Source organism: Prinia subflava, chromosome 7 (genome assembly GCF_021018805.1).
Source record: "Prinia subflava isolate CZ2003 ecotype Zambia chromosome 7, Cam_Psub_1.2, whole genome shotgun sequence".
NCBI classification, from domain to species: domain Eukaryota; kingdom Metazoa; phylum Chordata; class Aves; order Passeriformes; family Cisticolidae; genus Prinia; species Prinia subflava.
In genome coordinates this window covers 16502755-16520024 of record NC_086253.1, presented here as the reverse complement: position 1 = coordinate 16520024, position 17270 = coordinate 16502755, and the positions used below count along the sequence as shown (strand labels likewise).

The following is a 17270-nucleotide window of genomic DNA, read 5'->3' as shown; positions in this document are numbered from 1 at the left end:
TTAAGTATTTGAGATGAAAAGGGCTAAGTTTCTGAACATACACTGATTTATTTTTTTCATGGTGTCTTCAGCTGATATGTTTTAATTGAAAATAAAGTAGCTGTAATGAAGTAGTTACTGTTGTGGCACTAGTTGATACCTCTTTCTGGATAAGTTACTTTCAGCTGCATGACCTTAGCAATACAGCTCTAGACAAGAAAAGGAGTCAGAGAATCACAGGTTTGCTTGAGTTGGAAGAGGGGCCTTTAAAATCACCTGGTCTAGTCCTCCTGCACAAGACCAGGTTGCCCAAAGTCCCATTCAACCTGAACACTCCCAGGAATGGGGCATGGAATAGATGAGGAAATAGAACAGAATTGATAGAAAGTTTAATCTGTGTGTTTGAAATTGCTAGGATAGTGACACATCCTATTCCTTGCATAATTTCTGTGTATGCTCTTCATCTGCACAGGTAACCAAATATATCTAGAATCAGTCTCAGAAACCTTGACCATGTCAAACTTATATTTTCCTTGCTGAAAATATTCTATAAACCAGAAGTTGAACTAAAACGAGTATTAAATATTTCCTGCTTGAGAACCAAGCAGTAAAATGGTGCAGTCAATAATTTTCTATATAACCTCCTCAATAATGAAGTGCTATATTAAGTAAACATGTTATATCAAGTGAAAATGTTGAATAAGCCTCTCATTGCAGATATACATTGTTATTATTCCGTTTTGACATCATGTGCTATTTGATTTCTGCTAGCATGAAAGAAGCAACTTTAGAGCGTCCCATGAATGAAAACAGCACCACTTACAATATCAATCACATTATGTGAATTCCTTAGAAACTAGCAGAGAAATGTTTTTTAAACAAGTAATTTATTGAAATACACATAGCCTGAATTTGCACTTCGGTGCTTCTATCAATATGTGCTTACAAAGGTTATTTAAAAATGTAAAATCTTGTTTCAGCATTTGCATTGAACATATTTCAGCATTGTAAAAGAACATTTATCTGTGTGCATCACTAGTCTAGTGAGGCTAAACTTTAAACCATCATTCCCCAGACACGTGAGTGTGCTAGTACACCAGAGTAAGACCACACTCAATGGTTTTGAAAATGAAAAACATGCCAAATAGTTATTAAATAGTTAGGGAGGCTATATGTGGAGTTTTTGCAGGGAAATGCATGTGCACAATTTTTACAGACATGAATTATTTGAAGAGTACATTTGTTTTTTCAAATGTTTTTACCATTTTGTTCTTTAATAAATAATGAAAGTTTCAAAGCATATCTCCTGTGCCATTTACATTAAAAAATGTCTCTACTATTTAGCTATAAGAAATCTACTAATTAATGGAATCAATAAGAGTATTTTGCTTAGTACATTAATGAGGGATTGTGAACTCGTTTCTGGTTTTCAGTTGACATGAAATTTCATTTCTGTGAAAAAACCCTGCTCCTAACCTATCTAGCCTGAAGAAACCAAAGAACTGAAATAACTACTGCCATTGAAACAATTGTTATTTAGAAATAGATGAAAATAGAAATAGTAAAAATAAATTTTCACACATTTCCCCACATATTTTAAAGTATAGATTTTTTTCCAGCCTGGCAGCTATAAGTGTGAAGAGAAAAATTTAAAAATCTGCAATTGACTTATGAATGCTATAGCATTTTAGTCATCACAGTTGGTACATTTTAAGGAAGCTTATGATGACCTTACATTTTTATTATTTCTATCTGTAAGACACTAGAGAAGTTGAGTGTGAAGAATGTTACACTGAACCTTTTCATTAATATTATCAGCCTACTGCAGTCTTCTACATTCTCACTGAATCATTTATACACAATAAAAATATTTACTACTAGGGATATACTGAGTATTGCACTCAGCACGTTGTCTGGCCTTTAGCCTCATATTTATTCTGTGTATTCATTTAGCTTCCAGAAAAGCTTGTAGATGTCTCTCTAGGTAGCCAGATGTTTTACAAATGGGTGCTTAGAGAACTCATTTCAAGTTGAGTCTTTTTCTGTCTAAAACCAAAGCCTGGTTAAATCTCACGTAACCATTTGAATATAAAGTACAACTGAGCTTTCAACAATATTTATCCTCAAGTTGATTTTTTTGCCAATTTAGTCCAAGTACCTAGTGTTGACTTGCAGTTAACAACAAAAAAATTATCTGGATCACACTGATATCATCTTTCTGAGATGAGTGCTAACAGCAACATATTTTTCACAGGAGAAAGGACAGTGCCCTAAATTTTGTGAAGCTTTTTTCCAAAAAGTTTATATATTATTAAGCATCTCTTTAAAGATTGTTTATTTTTTGTTTAGCTGAACTGTATCTTCTTGCCAAATTTCTCCCAAGCAGCTGAAAGCTATTATTACTGCATTGTAGCAGAACAAAAATATATGAAACTGTAGGCATAATACTACTTTAATCAAGTATTCTAATACTGTATGCTTATAAATATTGAACCAAATAAACCCTTATTTTAGAATAAAGAGTCCCCGATTCTAATGAAATAAATTATGTATCATCAGCATTGTAGAAGTGACAATTAGGCATGCTGTATTGTTATATTTCTATAGTTTATATAACTCTTAAATCAAAATAAGGCAATAATTTCATTAAATCAGTTTGGAGTACTACATAAGTTACATTAATGCTGGCAATACTTAGAAATGGACACACACATTCGTATTTTTGATCATAAGTGACCGGCACCTTACTGTAAGTTCCTTTAGCTGTTTTATTGAACTTTCACATTTAAAACTCTACCTAGGAAAAAATGCATTGCTAGTTCTCATTGTTTTAGGGCTACTCTCAACTGTAAACCTTGAATGTGCATATCCACATTCTTACTTACTTAAAGAAGAGGTCACAAAAACCATCGTGTTCCCCACGTAGGCTGCTCACCCTCAATAATATTTCTCCTAAAGGGTCAGTTGTATGATACTCAGAGTAAGATCTGCTGCTGAATGTGCAACATCAATTTCACATGCTTTCCAAGGGACAACTTCACAAGAAAAATTCCAGCCTGATACAGTGAATTCACATTCATTATCTAACTGAAGGAAAAATTTCATTTTTCTGGAGTTGCTACAGTTTTATAAAGTTGTTTCATTTGGTCAAAGTATAAATATACATGTTCCATTTTCTGGTATAAACAGAAAAGTCATACTGAGTGTATCATGCACGCTCTTGCAGGATGTTGGCTTTCCAGTTTATTGCTATTACCACCCATATTATGAGATAATATGCAGGCTGTTGGATCATCACTGCTGTTCACTATTCTTTGCAGCCACAGAAGCACATGATAGACACCCTTTTCCTGTGAGTTCAAAATGGACTCATCGTTTGTCATTAAAGCTGCAGGTCTTTAAGAGAATGTCCTTCCTTCCTTTTCCTTCCTTTTCCTTCCTTTTCCTTCCTTTTCCTTCCTTTTCCTTCCTTTTCCTTCCTTTTCCTTCCTTTTCCTTCCTTTTCCTTCCTTTTCCTTCCTTTTCCTTCCTTCCTTCCTTCCTTCCTTCCTTCCTTCCTTCCTTCCTTCCTTCCTTCCTTCCTTCCTTCCTTCCTTCCTTCCTTCCTTCCTTCCTTCCTTCCTTCCTTCCTTCCTTCCTTCCTTCCTTCCTTCCTTCCTTCCTTCCTTCCTTCCTTCCTTCCTTCCTTCCTTCCTTCCTTCCTTCCTTCCTTCCTTCCTTCCTTCCTTCCTTCCTTCCTTCCTTCCTTCCTTCCTTCCTTCCTTCCTTCCTTCCTTCCTTCCTTCCTTCCTTCCTTCCTTCCTTCCTTCCTTCCTTCCTTCCTTCCTTCCTTCCTTCCTTCCTTCCTTCCTTCCTTCCTTCCTTCCTTCCTTCCTTCCTTCCTTCCTCCCTCCCTCCCTCCCTCCCTCCCTCCCTCCCTCCCTCCCTCCCTCCCTCCCTCCCTCCTTCCTTCCTTCCTTCCTCACTTCTTCTCTGTCTGTTTGAAAGGGTTAATCATTTCTACCTCCTGTATTTCTTGTTGAGCTTCCCTTCTCTGTCTCTTGTGTTCTGCAGACACTGTAGAAGATGAAATGGAAATGGCCACAGTACGACATAGACCTGAAGCTCTTGAACTGCTGGAAGCACAGAGTAAATTCACAAAGAAGGAACTTCAGATCTTATATAGAGGTTTCAAGAATGTAAGCACTTACTTTTTCAATTTGCAATCTCTTTATGGAATATGCCACTGCAATCTCAGCCATGACTAGCAGTGACTAGCAGTGCAGCTCATGAGATTCAGTAGCTAAATACTGCATGTCTGATCTGATGAGGAAACAATCACTCAGAAACAATTGGTCTAAACTCATTAAACTATTTCATGAACAAAAGATGCAGACAAAATAGAAAGTATCAAGGAGAGACAAATTATAACTTAGTAGAATAGGAACTTTTGTTCAAAGACAAAGTTGTGTTGAGGTTGTTTGTCTAAGGATGCAATAATGGAAGAGTCCTGAAGAATTTGGTTGGTAAGAAGAAGGATTTTGATTTTTGTATTCACAGCAGCTGTCACAAGAAGTAATTGACTTCAACTACACTTGATGACTTTATTTGGTGAACAACTGTAGATAACTTCATCAGTTCTCACTAGTTCTACAATTATGTAAATTTCTTAGTTCCCTTTACTTGGAGTAGTTGTGGTTTTTTTGGTTGGTGTTTTTTTTGCTTGTTTGTTTTTTTCCGTTTTTTGTTCTTTCTGATAATGTGTGATGTAGTGGGGGGTCCAATGTTTTATTTGTCAGGGATCCCAACTGAGGACCCCAGTACTCATTTTCCAGTGTGTACAGCTGCCCTACAGTGCTGGGCATGATTTTGACTTGTGAGACACGCATGGCTGGAACAGCAATGAAATAAGACTCAAAAAGGTGTTAGTAAGTAGTACTGAACTCTGCTTTCTTTAAAAATAGACTTTTTCTCTATTTATTTTACTTTAATCTGATTAAAAATATGCAGAATATTGCATGCAATTAATGTTGGATAGAAAATATTAAAGAATTATTATATTGAAATTAATAATAGAAAATATTATTTATCAGTTTTAGTGTTAATTTATCAATTTAGCTGTAATTATTGCAACTGTGGAGATGCTATGTCTCCTGATAAGCTGCAGCTAAAGATAAATTTAATTGCATTTATCACCTCGTAGTTTAGTTTTTCTTTCACCCTTTTTGGGTGAAAAGGGACAACCTCTTGCCCACGGCATTTACTACTCAGATGAGTTAAGCTCAGTTAACACAGTTAAGCTCCATTATGGAATCAGAGAGGATATCTTCAATAGCTTGTACAAGAAATGTAAATCTTGCAGAGTTCTTAGCTTTTTTGCATTCCTTAAAGGAGGCAACACATGCAAAGGGGTGTTTTAAACATATTTTTTTATGAAAAGCTTACAATGCAGGAAAGACAGGGTCATTTAATGGGTCCTGTCTGTATCATCCTCAGTTCCAGAAAGTATATAACGTTGGCATGTTAGTGATTAACAGTGATTGCTCTTAAAAGCTTTTCATTTCCTCAGGGTTCCAGAGAACATTCCCCTGCTAATGACAGTATTCTCCAGGCATTGCAAATCATGATCTAATGTCCCTAATTATCTAAGGCAAAAAGGTACAAAGTATAGTGGATAAAATAAGCCTTGTCTGTTTCTCCAAGAAGAATTATTTTTAGAGTTTCAGAAACTAAGAACCTTGATATTTCTTTGCATAAAATGAAGTGTGGAGAAAGAGGTTATAAGGAAGTTTTTTAATTGACACCTTTTTTAGCATTTTCTGAAAAGATGAATTGCAGCTCTTCATATGCTTTTCTGTGTCAAGATGTAAGTTCTACTAACATCAAAGGAATCTTGATGGTAAGACATGGCAATGCATCTTCATCCATATGCTTCATTTCCTTATCAGTACATGATAATTCAAGACATGTACAACATATATTTTACTAAATAGAGTTAATGGGCATTAACTTCAGTGTTTTTGTGTATAATACCATTGCAAAATTATCAATTATGATCTAAAAGGTTGTAAAGCATGCCTAGGGCTAGTGACTCTTATAAAAGATAAATCAGTTTAAAGTACTATTCTTTAGCCCAAACATTAGGTTTCAGAAATGGATGATTTGTACTTTTTGTGAAACAAACTTGGAGTTTGTTTTATTTTTCATATTAACAGTTTCTACAGTGCTAGGTCACAGTTCTCTAATCACTTCAGAGAACTGGTAGGACAAATCTACCTCAGCTCTATGAGCAGCTTGTTTATGCTGATTAGTTCACCTTTTCTATTAGTTTCCTGTTAGTTCCCATATCTACTTTTACCAAATCTGTCTTGAGTGGCTTTGGTGGGTTCTGATGCACGATGGCATTGCAATGTCTCCCATGGTCTGTGCTTTCAGCACCTCCCCTCACAGTGCTCCATCATCCTCTTCTGCCTGCCACAGGCCACCTGCCTTCTCTCATTGTGGTCCAGCTTAGTGCATCCTGCCAGTATTTCCATGCCTGTGAGCTTCGTGCCTGTCATGGGTTGGCACTGGCCAGATGTTAATGCACCCATGAATATGTTTTTTTTCCCTAACAGCTACTGTGGGATGTGATCAGGAACAGAGCAGAGCAGGCTTAAATCTTGAAAACAAAAAAAACCCACCAAAAACTTTATTACATTACATAAGAACAGGGACAGAAATACTCTTAAACACACACAGAGACAGAAATAAAAACTTCTTAGAACATTTCTTCTCCCAGTTTCTACCTCCCCACACATCACTCTTCACAGACCAACCTTTGGGTTTTAGATCAAACAATCACCACTCAAAACCAAACTAATCTTCAATTCAGCAAGGGAGAGAGGAGTCTCTCTCGCACCACAGACTGTTCCTCAGAGAACACGGGTCCACCCCTTATGTGTTTCTATGTCACCCGTGGCACCGCCCGGAGAAGTCTGCCAGGGTGACTCTCTCTTTTTCCTATGTCCAGCGCTCTCACCGCTGTCCATAGGCTGAAAACTGCATACAGGGCTCTTTTAAGGATGCTGCATGCCGAGCTCTCCCCTTTTTACCCAGGGGCCGGGGTTCTAGGAGCAGGTCTGCCCTGAGGGCAGAGAGTGCCACCTCACCCTCCCCCTCTTTTCTCTGCTCGCTCCACTCTTCAAGTGCCAGTCACTGTAGCAAAAGCAGGGGCAGCTGTATCTACCCAAAAATGCAGTTTATGTTCAAAAGAGACTCAAGTTCAGTCCATGGCTGACATTATGCAAGAAAAGTCCAGCTCCGAAGGCTACTCCTCTCATTCTTTGCCCATCAGGTTCCTTCCAATCGTGCTTTATCACCTCGGTCCCAGGCCGCTTCCTTCTCTTTTCTTCCAAAATCACCAGTCATGAGAATCAATGTCTAAGAAAAGTTTCTTTCTGCCAAGCAAGGGTTAACAGCTTCTCTCTCCCAGCAGGGTGCTGCAGGCTCAGGCACTCCCAGGCTGGGCAACTCCCACTTGGCTGGGCACCTTCTCCCGGAGTTTGGGGGGAAGAGGGGATGAGCACACACAGAAGGCACTTCCACAGTTTTCCACCCCTCCATCCTGGACGGGGCAGCTCAGTTCCAGTCTTGTCCTCTCTCTTCTCCCTCCCCCCGGGGGCTCCGGCTTACCTGAGCCGACCACGTGTTTCCCCTCCCCCACCCAGCCTCGTGGCCGGGCAGGGGAAGGAGGCCGGAGACGTCTCTCTGCTGAAACCGGGATCTGAAAAGAGGCCGAACTCTCTAGACTCCTGCTTTTAACTCTTTGTGTCCTCAGAGGCGTGTCCAAACCTCCGAGTGACCAATCCAGGTGCCAGCAGAAAGCTGATTACTGATTGGACTGCTTACCTCTCCCTGAAAAAATTCACCTCCCCCAGCAACCACGACAGTGCCTCTGCCTCCGGTACCGACATCTCCTGGGTACCACCCAGCTGGACACTTTTTGCTTTGCTGGCATGAGCCAGCAGATGTGTCTGTCTGTGCAGAAAGGAGTTCTGCTTTAGGTAAGGCATTTCCAGCAGGCCCAGGGAGCCCTGGGAGGCCACACCAGCCTTTCACTCAGCCCTGGTGAGGCTTCACTTCACATCTGAACTGCCATGGCCTGTTCTGGGCTCTCCAATGAAACAAAAGTCTGGACATACCGGAGAGAGTCCAGCAAAGGGTCACAAACATGCCTGAGGGACCGGAGCACCTCTCCTGTGGGGTGGGGCTGGGAGAGCTGAGACTGATCAGTCTGGAGAAGAGAAGCTCAGCAGGGTTCTTACCAGCATATATAAATATCTGAAGGGAGCAGGTAAAGGTGGAGCCAGGCTCTTTTCAGTAGTGCCCAGAGACAGGAGGCACAAAGTGAAGCACAGGATGTTCCCTCTGTGCATCAGGACACACTTTTTCACTGTGGGGGTAACTGACCACCAGCACAGGTTGCCCACAGGGTTTGTGGCATCTTCCTGCTTGAAGATATCCAAAAGTTAGTTCTCTGGACATGGTCCTGGAGACCTCTCCAGGTGGGCCTGCATCTGCAGGAGCGTGAAACCAATCTCCAGAGATCCCTTCCAATCCCAGCCATTCTCTGAGTCTGGGATATTCTGTTTAATATCTCTCATTCCACTAAGAAGGAAACTACTGAAAAGATTTAATGACACACACAGAGGCACACATATTTAACATGATGTCATCAAAGTCTTGTGCACATCCTACCTCTGTGCTTTGTGCTTTTCACCTGCTATTTGCCTGTCTTACTATCTCTTCAGTAATTTAAGCATATAAGGCATGATAAATTAAAGCATGAACTTAAGTTACTGAAGTTCTGCTGATATTGTGGTCTTGTTAGATGAAATTAGCATCATCCTTCAGCACATTAGTACTAACTGAAAAGCTTTTGTCTATAGAATCTCACTCCAGCCTGCTTATTTCCCTGAATCCTGTCAAGTTTTCAGATGACTGTTCTGAGATAGTGATGAACAGAACTTTTTACAGCTTACCTCCAGTTATTTGTGATTTCTGACTTCAAATTGCTTACATGTAGTTCTGACTGACTTCAGATAAGAAAGCAGTAAAATACACCTGCATTTCTGTAGTGTTGATGATTACAAAGTTTGATTTATTATCATCAATTTGATTTTTCACTGTACACAAATTACATGCAAAATCCAGGCAGGAGGAGCACAGGGTCTCACAGAGCCTGTGTATAAATAAATACCTGAAAGCTTTAGAAAGTCTCAGATCTCATTGTATTAGAGCTGATGCTCTGAGTAAGCAAGAGGTAGAGTATAATTGCAGGGAATGCTCAAAGATGATTGAAATGCCTGTGGGACAATGGCTGTTTTGGTAGAACTCAAAGTCAACATTTAAAATGGAAGGGGATATGCATTAAAGAAAACATAAGGAGGTGGAATAAACACCTTCAGATCACTTAACAACTATTATATGGAAAATTATCAGGGGAGAACTTATGTCTATATTAAGTAATTTAGCCATTTTTAAGCTTCTATACTATCCTTGAAAAATGAGTTTAATTTAAGGCCTAAGCCCTTCTCAGACTGAAAAGGTTGTCTCCAGCACTCTGACTTTGATCTTCCAGTGCTGTTGATGAATTGTTGCTCAGCTGCCATCCCAGTGGGATGTTTCCAATTTGTATTTGGCTTCCTGTCATCCCATTTCTTGTAAATTGAAATTGTGATTGCTGCAGTCATTAACCTTTCAAACCAATGGCTCTGTGGCAGTCCTAGTACAAGTGGCACTTCACAAGAAATTGTACAGACTATCAAGCATGGACTCAACATGTGGTCTTTCTTTATCTTTTGTCCATTGATAGATCTCTCCCAGTTTTAAAAATGTCCATTTAAAAAATACCTAGATAATCCTTTTGCTGTACAAAAGATGTTCCTGTGCTAAATTGAAATGTCAGTAGTGTTTTCATTTTGGTGGGTTATTCTTGTAAAAATTCTTGTAGAGCTCTGTGTTGGGAAACTCCTAGACTTTTCCAGAAAACTGGAAGGATTTTTCATGAACCTTTTTCTCACCTGGCTGTATGTCAGAGAAAATGTAAAATGAAGTCATAAATGCATAAAAATCTCTGTGGACACATAGTGGAGCTTTAAATAGGCAGCTCCACACTTTTGACATATATTGGGAAAATGGCATTTCTAAGACACTTTTCCTCTCTTTTGCAAATGAGAAAAAGAATGATAGTAAGAAAACAAATCTTACAGTGTTACAGCTCAAATAATGGTTCCCTCATTACACTACCTATCTATGTGAATAAGTTGAAATATGCTAATTTATTCAGAGATTTTTCTATTTCAGTTATGATTTGATGGAAGCATTGTATCACTGTATGTTGCAGTTGTAAGTCTCACAGAAAGTTTAATGGAAGCTAGTTTTAGAGGTAATAAAGCTCATTTATTGATTCTCCAAAGCATTCGAGTTTTGTGTTTGAACATTTTCCCATTCAGAGTTTAAAAAAACAAAAGAAAAATTATAAATTTTGTGAAAGTAATTGAGATTTAGACGAGCAGAATTGAGTTGGTACACAAAATCCAAATAATTTTCACTGTATAAATAATTTTTCTACTCCTGCAATCTTTTGTTTAACAATGAAGATGAAAGTTGGGTATAATTTGCATTTTGCAGGATATACACTAACTTGTGCAAAAGCTGAAACACCTCAATGAGATTTTGAGTACCAAAGTTAAAGTTCTCAGAATGATTTAACTTTTCTTAAATATTTGTATGCATGATATTCTAGGAACACTATATACATTTGATTTTTCACTGCAGTTGGAACCTACTTGGTAAGAAAGAAGGTATGAGAAATGTATCTCAGTGTCCTACACATGGATGGCTTTTACCTTTATGGCTGTGGTTCTTGCACAGCCTCTGACCTATGGCTAATAGAGATGTACAGTTCTGTATTTCACTTCTGTCTTTCAAATGGGGTTGCTAAGATAATGTCTTGGTGAGAAATTATTTAGTACAAACTGAAATCTTGTACTGACAAGAGGCATAAACACTTGACTATTGAAGAGATTAAAAAATGGGCATTGCAAAGAGTTAAAATACCTCTGTGATAATCCAAAACAGAGATTTTGAAACTATTCCATTTTCCTTGCTTTCTAGCTTAACCTTTTCCACCTGTTCTAAAGCATGACAAGGGACAATGACAACATAATCCTCTTAGTTTATATCTCCGGAACATTGTACATTATGAAACAGAGGCTTTCACGCTACAGGAAGTAATAATTTAGCTTGGATCAGCTTTCTCTGAATTGGCTGTGTTACCTGTCTCACAGAGACAATAGGATGTCATCAGTTTGTTGTCATCACATTCAATTCTATACTGAACCTGTATGCTTGTATTGCAATGAGTGAATGCAGTTTCAAGATTAATACAGACCAGAACAGAGAGGAAAAACCCCAAACTGAACATGAGTGGAAATTGCACTAGTGCAAGAGAATTTTGCCCCGACATCAGTTCTCCAAGGCTTGTTCTTGTAGGTGAAATAGCTCAGAAGTTAAATAGGCTTTTCAACCTCCCATGTGGAGCCCTAGCACAGCAAGGAAAATTTTTCATTTGACCAGCAGTTGGAGCAGTTGCGTTTCCTCAATATTTGATGACTGTCTGTACAAGCTGTAGGGCTTCACAGCATGCAGACTTAGCAAGATGTTCCCAGATGCAGAAGAGAGCCTAGAACAATATAGATCAGTTAAATGTTCCTACCTGGTTTTCCTGGCTAACATGAATCAGTACTAAAACCATTTGAGCTATATCCCTCAGTGACTCTGAATATCAAACAGGGGACGCTCTACTGTGCATCAGCCCATGAGACATTCCTGTTGTGCTGAGAGCTTTGCAGAGGTGCTGACCCCTCTGCACAAAGCAGTGTTAGAACACCAGTGCTGTGGACATACAGAGGTTGTACATACAAAGAGGTACCAAAGACTTGTCTTTTCAGATAGACACAATGATGACAGCTGAGCAGTGTGCCTCATGCATACAAACCTGCTGAACTTAGGTTTCTATGCTCTTAAAAATGCCAATAAAATGAAAAAAAAAAAAGTAAATGGAAGTTCTAAATCTTACAAGAAAAATTGGATAGTAGTAATTCAAACTGAAAATTAACATCTCTCCATATTAGAAAACTCCTGTGACTTGTTTTTCTTAATAAGCTAAAAAATAGACAACAGCATAATGAAGCTCAAGCAAGTAAACCTAAAAGCTAGATACTATGTGTGCTGTCAATATACAGATTTCTGTAAATCCTTTTCTCTCTAGGGTTTCAGTAGACATGTATAATATACATAGCTCAAATCTCCCCTTTCTAAATTTGAGTTCTTACTTTCCAGTTATGCCTCAGATCAATTGTTTTCTCAACTTTAGATGACTGAAGAATAACTTTGAAATAACCAGCTCTTGCCAAGGAAGAATTTTGTTATTATTTTACAAAAGCCATGGCATTCATTTGCAAGGGACTTAGAGGGAACCCTTCCATATTTCAAACAAGGCTATGTGAAAATCTTTTAACAAACTGAGCAATAAATAATTCTTACATTCATCCTATATTTCCTACAAGTGTTAGTAAAGAGACTTGAAACATTTCAAAAATTTTTCAAGTAAAATAATTTGGAAGTACAGTTTGACAGACTGAGAGTATAATTCTCAGTTGTCACAGATTTACAGATCTTAATGTGTTCAGCAGAGATATTTGTTTCAATTAGTCTCACAGTTACTGGCAGAGACTGAAACCTTCTTTCTGAAAGTTAATAATGAACTCAGTCCCTACTTCTATTCATCTCATGGCTTGCACAGAGATGCTTCATGTCGTGCTCACTAGGGAAAAAATGTCATCTAGCTTACCAGGGACTGTATTCATAATAGTGGCTGCTTGCTCATGAATTATCTCTGAAAAAGGTAGTCAAATCTCTAATTAAGAAACATACAAAAAGACTGCGATTTGAAATACCCAATAGTAATAGTAGTCCAGAGCACCAAATGCCTCTAAAATTCTTCTTGGTAAAAAAAAAAAAGAAAAAAAAAGAAAAAAAAAAAAAAGGCAACATTATATTTTGGTGGGATTTTATTGTTCTGTGTGCTTGTGAGCCCCTCCTGTCTGGAACTGGCAGTACCCTGTCCTGTGCTCTGGCGGGCTCTCCTGGGGCTCTCAAGTGCCAGTTTGACACTTGAAGCACAGTGCAGACCTTCTGCTTTACCAGCCAGATGCTCATCTGCTGGAAGAGCTGTTTTCTACTACATGAGCTTTTATGTGCATCAGTTTGGAATATAAATGTTTATGTACGAGAATACGAGCCACCAAATGTTGTCTTTGGCTACAGCTCACTGCAGTGTCTTTCTTGCAGCATCTGGACTAGGCACTACAGAGCCTGGTATTTGAAATATGTGCAATGGTTGGATTTCGGTTTCTGGGTAATCACTAACATTAGAGAAGTAACATTGGGTGCAATGCAGCTCTGATGATGTTGTAATTTAAAATTTTAGTAAGGAGACACCTCTTACTCTGCTTTCTCTGCCAGTCCTCTTTTCTTCATGGGGTGTGATGCATATTAACTCTAACTGCTATAAACACTGTACTTTGTAACACACAGCTGAACATAAAATGGTTCAGTGAGAATATTTATCAGTTGAGACAGCAGCATTCAAAAATCCATCTTCGCGGCTTTCTTGCTAGCAATTTCCTTACTTTTAAAGACTTTTAAAGAATTTGTGTACAAAATGTTACAATTCTTTATTAAATTTTATACTAAGTTGTCTCTCTCTTCCCCTCCAATTCTAATGCAGCATGTGGACACGTGGGGATCCTAAGCCAGCAAAAACGAGGGGAGAGGGAATAAATACACCTTCTGATGAAACTTCTTGATAGTGCAATTCAAACTTTTGGGTCCTGTGGACTTGACAGATAAATCTTATTTCTGTTGGACTCAGGGATCTATCATGGATCCCAGGAATTTCCAAATGATTTTGGATCTTTATTTTTTTTTCTACTGTAAGTTTCTGATCAATGTGAACAAAATTAGCAACATACAAGTTTTGTCAGAAATAAGCAAAACCGATTAAATAATCCTTTCATTATTTCAACAGAATTAATTTCTCTTTAAAAATGTCTTTAGATCAACATCTGTGCTAAAAATAAAAATGTAAACTGGCAAATCTTAAAATAAAACAGCAAATCACAAGTGACAAAGCTGCAAAGTCAAGTCTTTCAGTGTCAGGGGAGTTTATTACAAGTCTTGGGTCAGCCTGCATTTACCTTTGAGTGAAAGTGTCTGACAGAGCTCGTATTCTTTAGATCAGCTGGACATTTGTGCAGTTGCCCTTCAGTTATGTGAATGATTCTCATATTAGCTTTCAAGTAATGGAATTTATTCAAACCAATGAATTCCATTGTGAAATATACTTAAAAGGTCTTAGATACGGTGAGTGTCAGGGAAGAAATAGGAGCCAATAACTCAGAAGACAGCATGATTCAGTAAACACAGCATGAAACTAGAAGTCCAAAGACTCCAACCTTTTGGCTCTCTGGCTGGCTTATTAACTACCACACACCTTTAAAAGCCTTAACTATCACACTAAAAAGCCTTCTGGGTTGCCTGAGAGCATTTTACCAGTGCTTCAGGGCCTGCGTGGGCTCCACATTGACAGCTGCCTAATTTAATGTCTCTGCTCTGACAGCCAAAACCTTTCAGAGGGTCCCTGGCTATCTGAGAGATTGCTGCTCAGCCATTGATCAAAGCCTCCTCAAACACGTCTTGGGAACAAAGTGGGGAGTACCAGTGGGGGGGCTGGTGGCTGTGGGAAACTGAACTTTCCCAGGAGCTGGAGATACCAAAGTTCATCCCTAGAGGAGAGAAAAATGAGCACTGAATTCCTCGGTGTGAAGAGCGAAATGTGTGGGCAGTGTATTTGAGGGAGACTCTCTACCCCTCGATGGCCAGGCTCCATATCTGTCAAGTAGAAATCACAGTAAACTCATGCCAGAAAAACACTGATCTAGGGAGCACTTTATGTGTGCTTTATGTATTTCTAACAATTATTTACTCACTCCATTTATGCATCTCTGACACTGCAATGCTTCACAGTGGCCTCACAAAAAAAGTACCAAGAACAACTTTAAAACTGAACTCTCAGTTAGTGAATATAGCAATATTTGTATCTGACATACTATCTACACACAATTACAAATATTAGAACAACAACTGGTTTGTGATTTTTCTTGTGATTTAAAATGTCAGCATTAAGCACTGTATTTAGATGCACAGGCTACCAATAGTCTACTTCACTGAAAAAGAGGCAATAGTAACACTTAGTAACATTCTCTTCTCAAAATCTGTAGTTATGGAAGAAACTTAATGTGCCATAACCTTAGCAGACTGTTCAAGGAATTTTTCTGTCTAGCAATTTCAGCCTCAATGTATCACCATAAGGAATGATACAACCAGGAGAAATGAAATCTCTTTTTTAGGCCTGAACTGATTGATAGATTACTCATTTTTAGATGTATCTGATTTTCTAGTTATTTCATTTTATTCTTCTTGTTACCTGTTTTGACTGGGAAATATCTTCTCCTTTTTTATTTCTCTATGCTGTTCATGTTTTCATGAAAATATGCCATCAAGTATCAATCAGCTTTATCTAGACTTTTAAAGTATTCAGTTCCAATGATTTGACTTATGCTACCAATTTTAGATATGCTGCCAAAAGCTATGTATCGAGTGTCCACATATGAGGAAAGGAAAGCTCCAGAAGAGTCTAAAGGAGATTAATATGATTCATTTAGATTTTTTTGCTGTGCTAAAATAATTACCAGTTCATATGCCTTGCTAAACTTCAAATTCCATTCTGATGCTTTTCTCATGTCTTTGAGTTATAGGAAAGATATCTCCTTTATAAGCAGTAATGGTACATCCTCCCTTGTCTGATGGAGCTGTTCACCCCTCCTTCTCAAAAGGATTTAGATGTATGGCCACAAAGCCCACTCTGTCCTACCAAGAGAGCTCTTGTGGTCAGGTGGCTTCTCCTCATCATGGACCCACACTCTGGGGAGACTTTTGGGCAACAGAACAAAAGTGTCAGTGTGCAGTGCTGGTGGGCTTGGAGAGCACAGAAGTGAGGTTTGGATAGGTGGGGAGGGGATCCTCTGAGTGCCAGAGTTCCTCTAGGATGAGGATATTGCCCTCACTGTGTGGGCAGGGAAGAGGCATTTCTTCCCACAGACCACATCTCTCTCACCCACAGCAGCCCCTTACACATCATTGCTTGTGTCTGATTTTCCCCACTGTACTTGGTGAATCAGCTCCAACTTATGCTAATGTCAGGCTCACTTTTATAAATATTTATGCAGATAAGCACATTTGTTCTTCTGTTTGCACTGCTGGGGCCCTTCTCCTGAGACAAAGTGTTGTTAGTAGTGGAGAAAGCAAAAACCTTTGTTAAAGGGTAAATGTATTACCATATAAAATATAAATAATGAGCACAGTGTTTGATTTTCAGTGTCTAAACCAGTCCTCATTGAATTTTATGTTCTTTGCCATTTCTTCAAGCTGGCAGAAAGCTGTAGGCACTGAAATTCCTTGGTCTTTTCATTGTGTTTAGTACTAACCAAATATTGACCTGTCTGTCTTTACCATTGCACATCTTTGAAAGAAACAAAGAACTACTCTGAAAAATACTGGAATAGCACGACTTAGGACACACTTTCAGCCTGATTATCTTTTATTCAGTTATGTGTCTCAGGAATGCAAAACTCAATGTTCTTCATTATTAAAATGAAAATTTGGTTTGATGTCAGTACTTAGTATCAAGACCCAGTTGATTGACAAGCATTTAAGACAGGATATAGAATATTTTTTTACCCCTGACATGCTGCTTCTGCTTCCTAAATACCTTGAGCTAAATTCAGGCTTATCCATTTTCAGATATGGCTCTATAAAGATGGGGCAAGTCCACTAACATTTAGCAGAAGGTTGTTAGTACAGTTTCTTCCTCAGTGAATCTTCCACTCTTCAAGGACACAAGAAGGTTCTAGGATAAACAAAAGCACCCTCATGTAAAAAAACGAAATAAATGCCCCCATGGTTTTAAAGAAGGGAATTGATCTAACTTCAAATATTGCTTTTATGGACTGGTAATGTTCTCCATTCTGCTCAAGAGAATCACTTGAGGAGTACACCAAAGAGACCAGCACTTGCTAATATGGAGCTGTTCCGTCTCCTCTCACCCAGGATTTTAGCTGACTTGAAGGGACTTGATCAAAAGA

The 17270-nt window shown here is 38.6% G+C and overlaps 1 protein-coding gene across 9 annotated transcripts in view; it reads left to right on the top strand.

The window, feature by feature from the left end:
* KCNIP4 (potassium voltage-gated channel interacting protein 4) overlaps positions 1–17270 on the top strand; it is a 385096-nt gene that overhangs the window by 343342 nt on the left and 24484 nt on the right. For all 9 annotated transcript variants that reach the window (XM_063401706.1, XM_063401698.1, XM_063401700.1 and 6 more), the window contains one exon: positions 4033–4157. In XM_063401706.1, coding sequence (XP_063257776.1) covers positions 4033–4157 — 125 coding nt within the window. The remainder of the gene's footprint in view (positions 1–4032; positions 4158–17270) is intronic.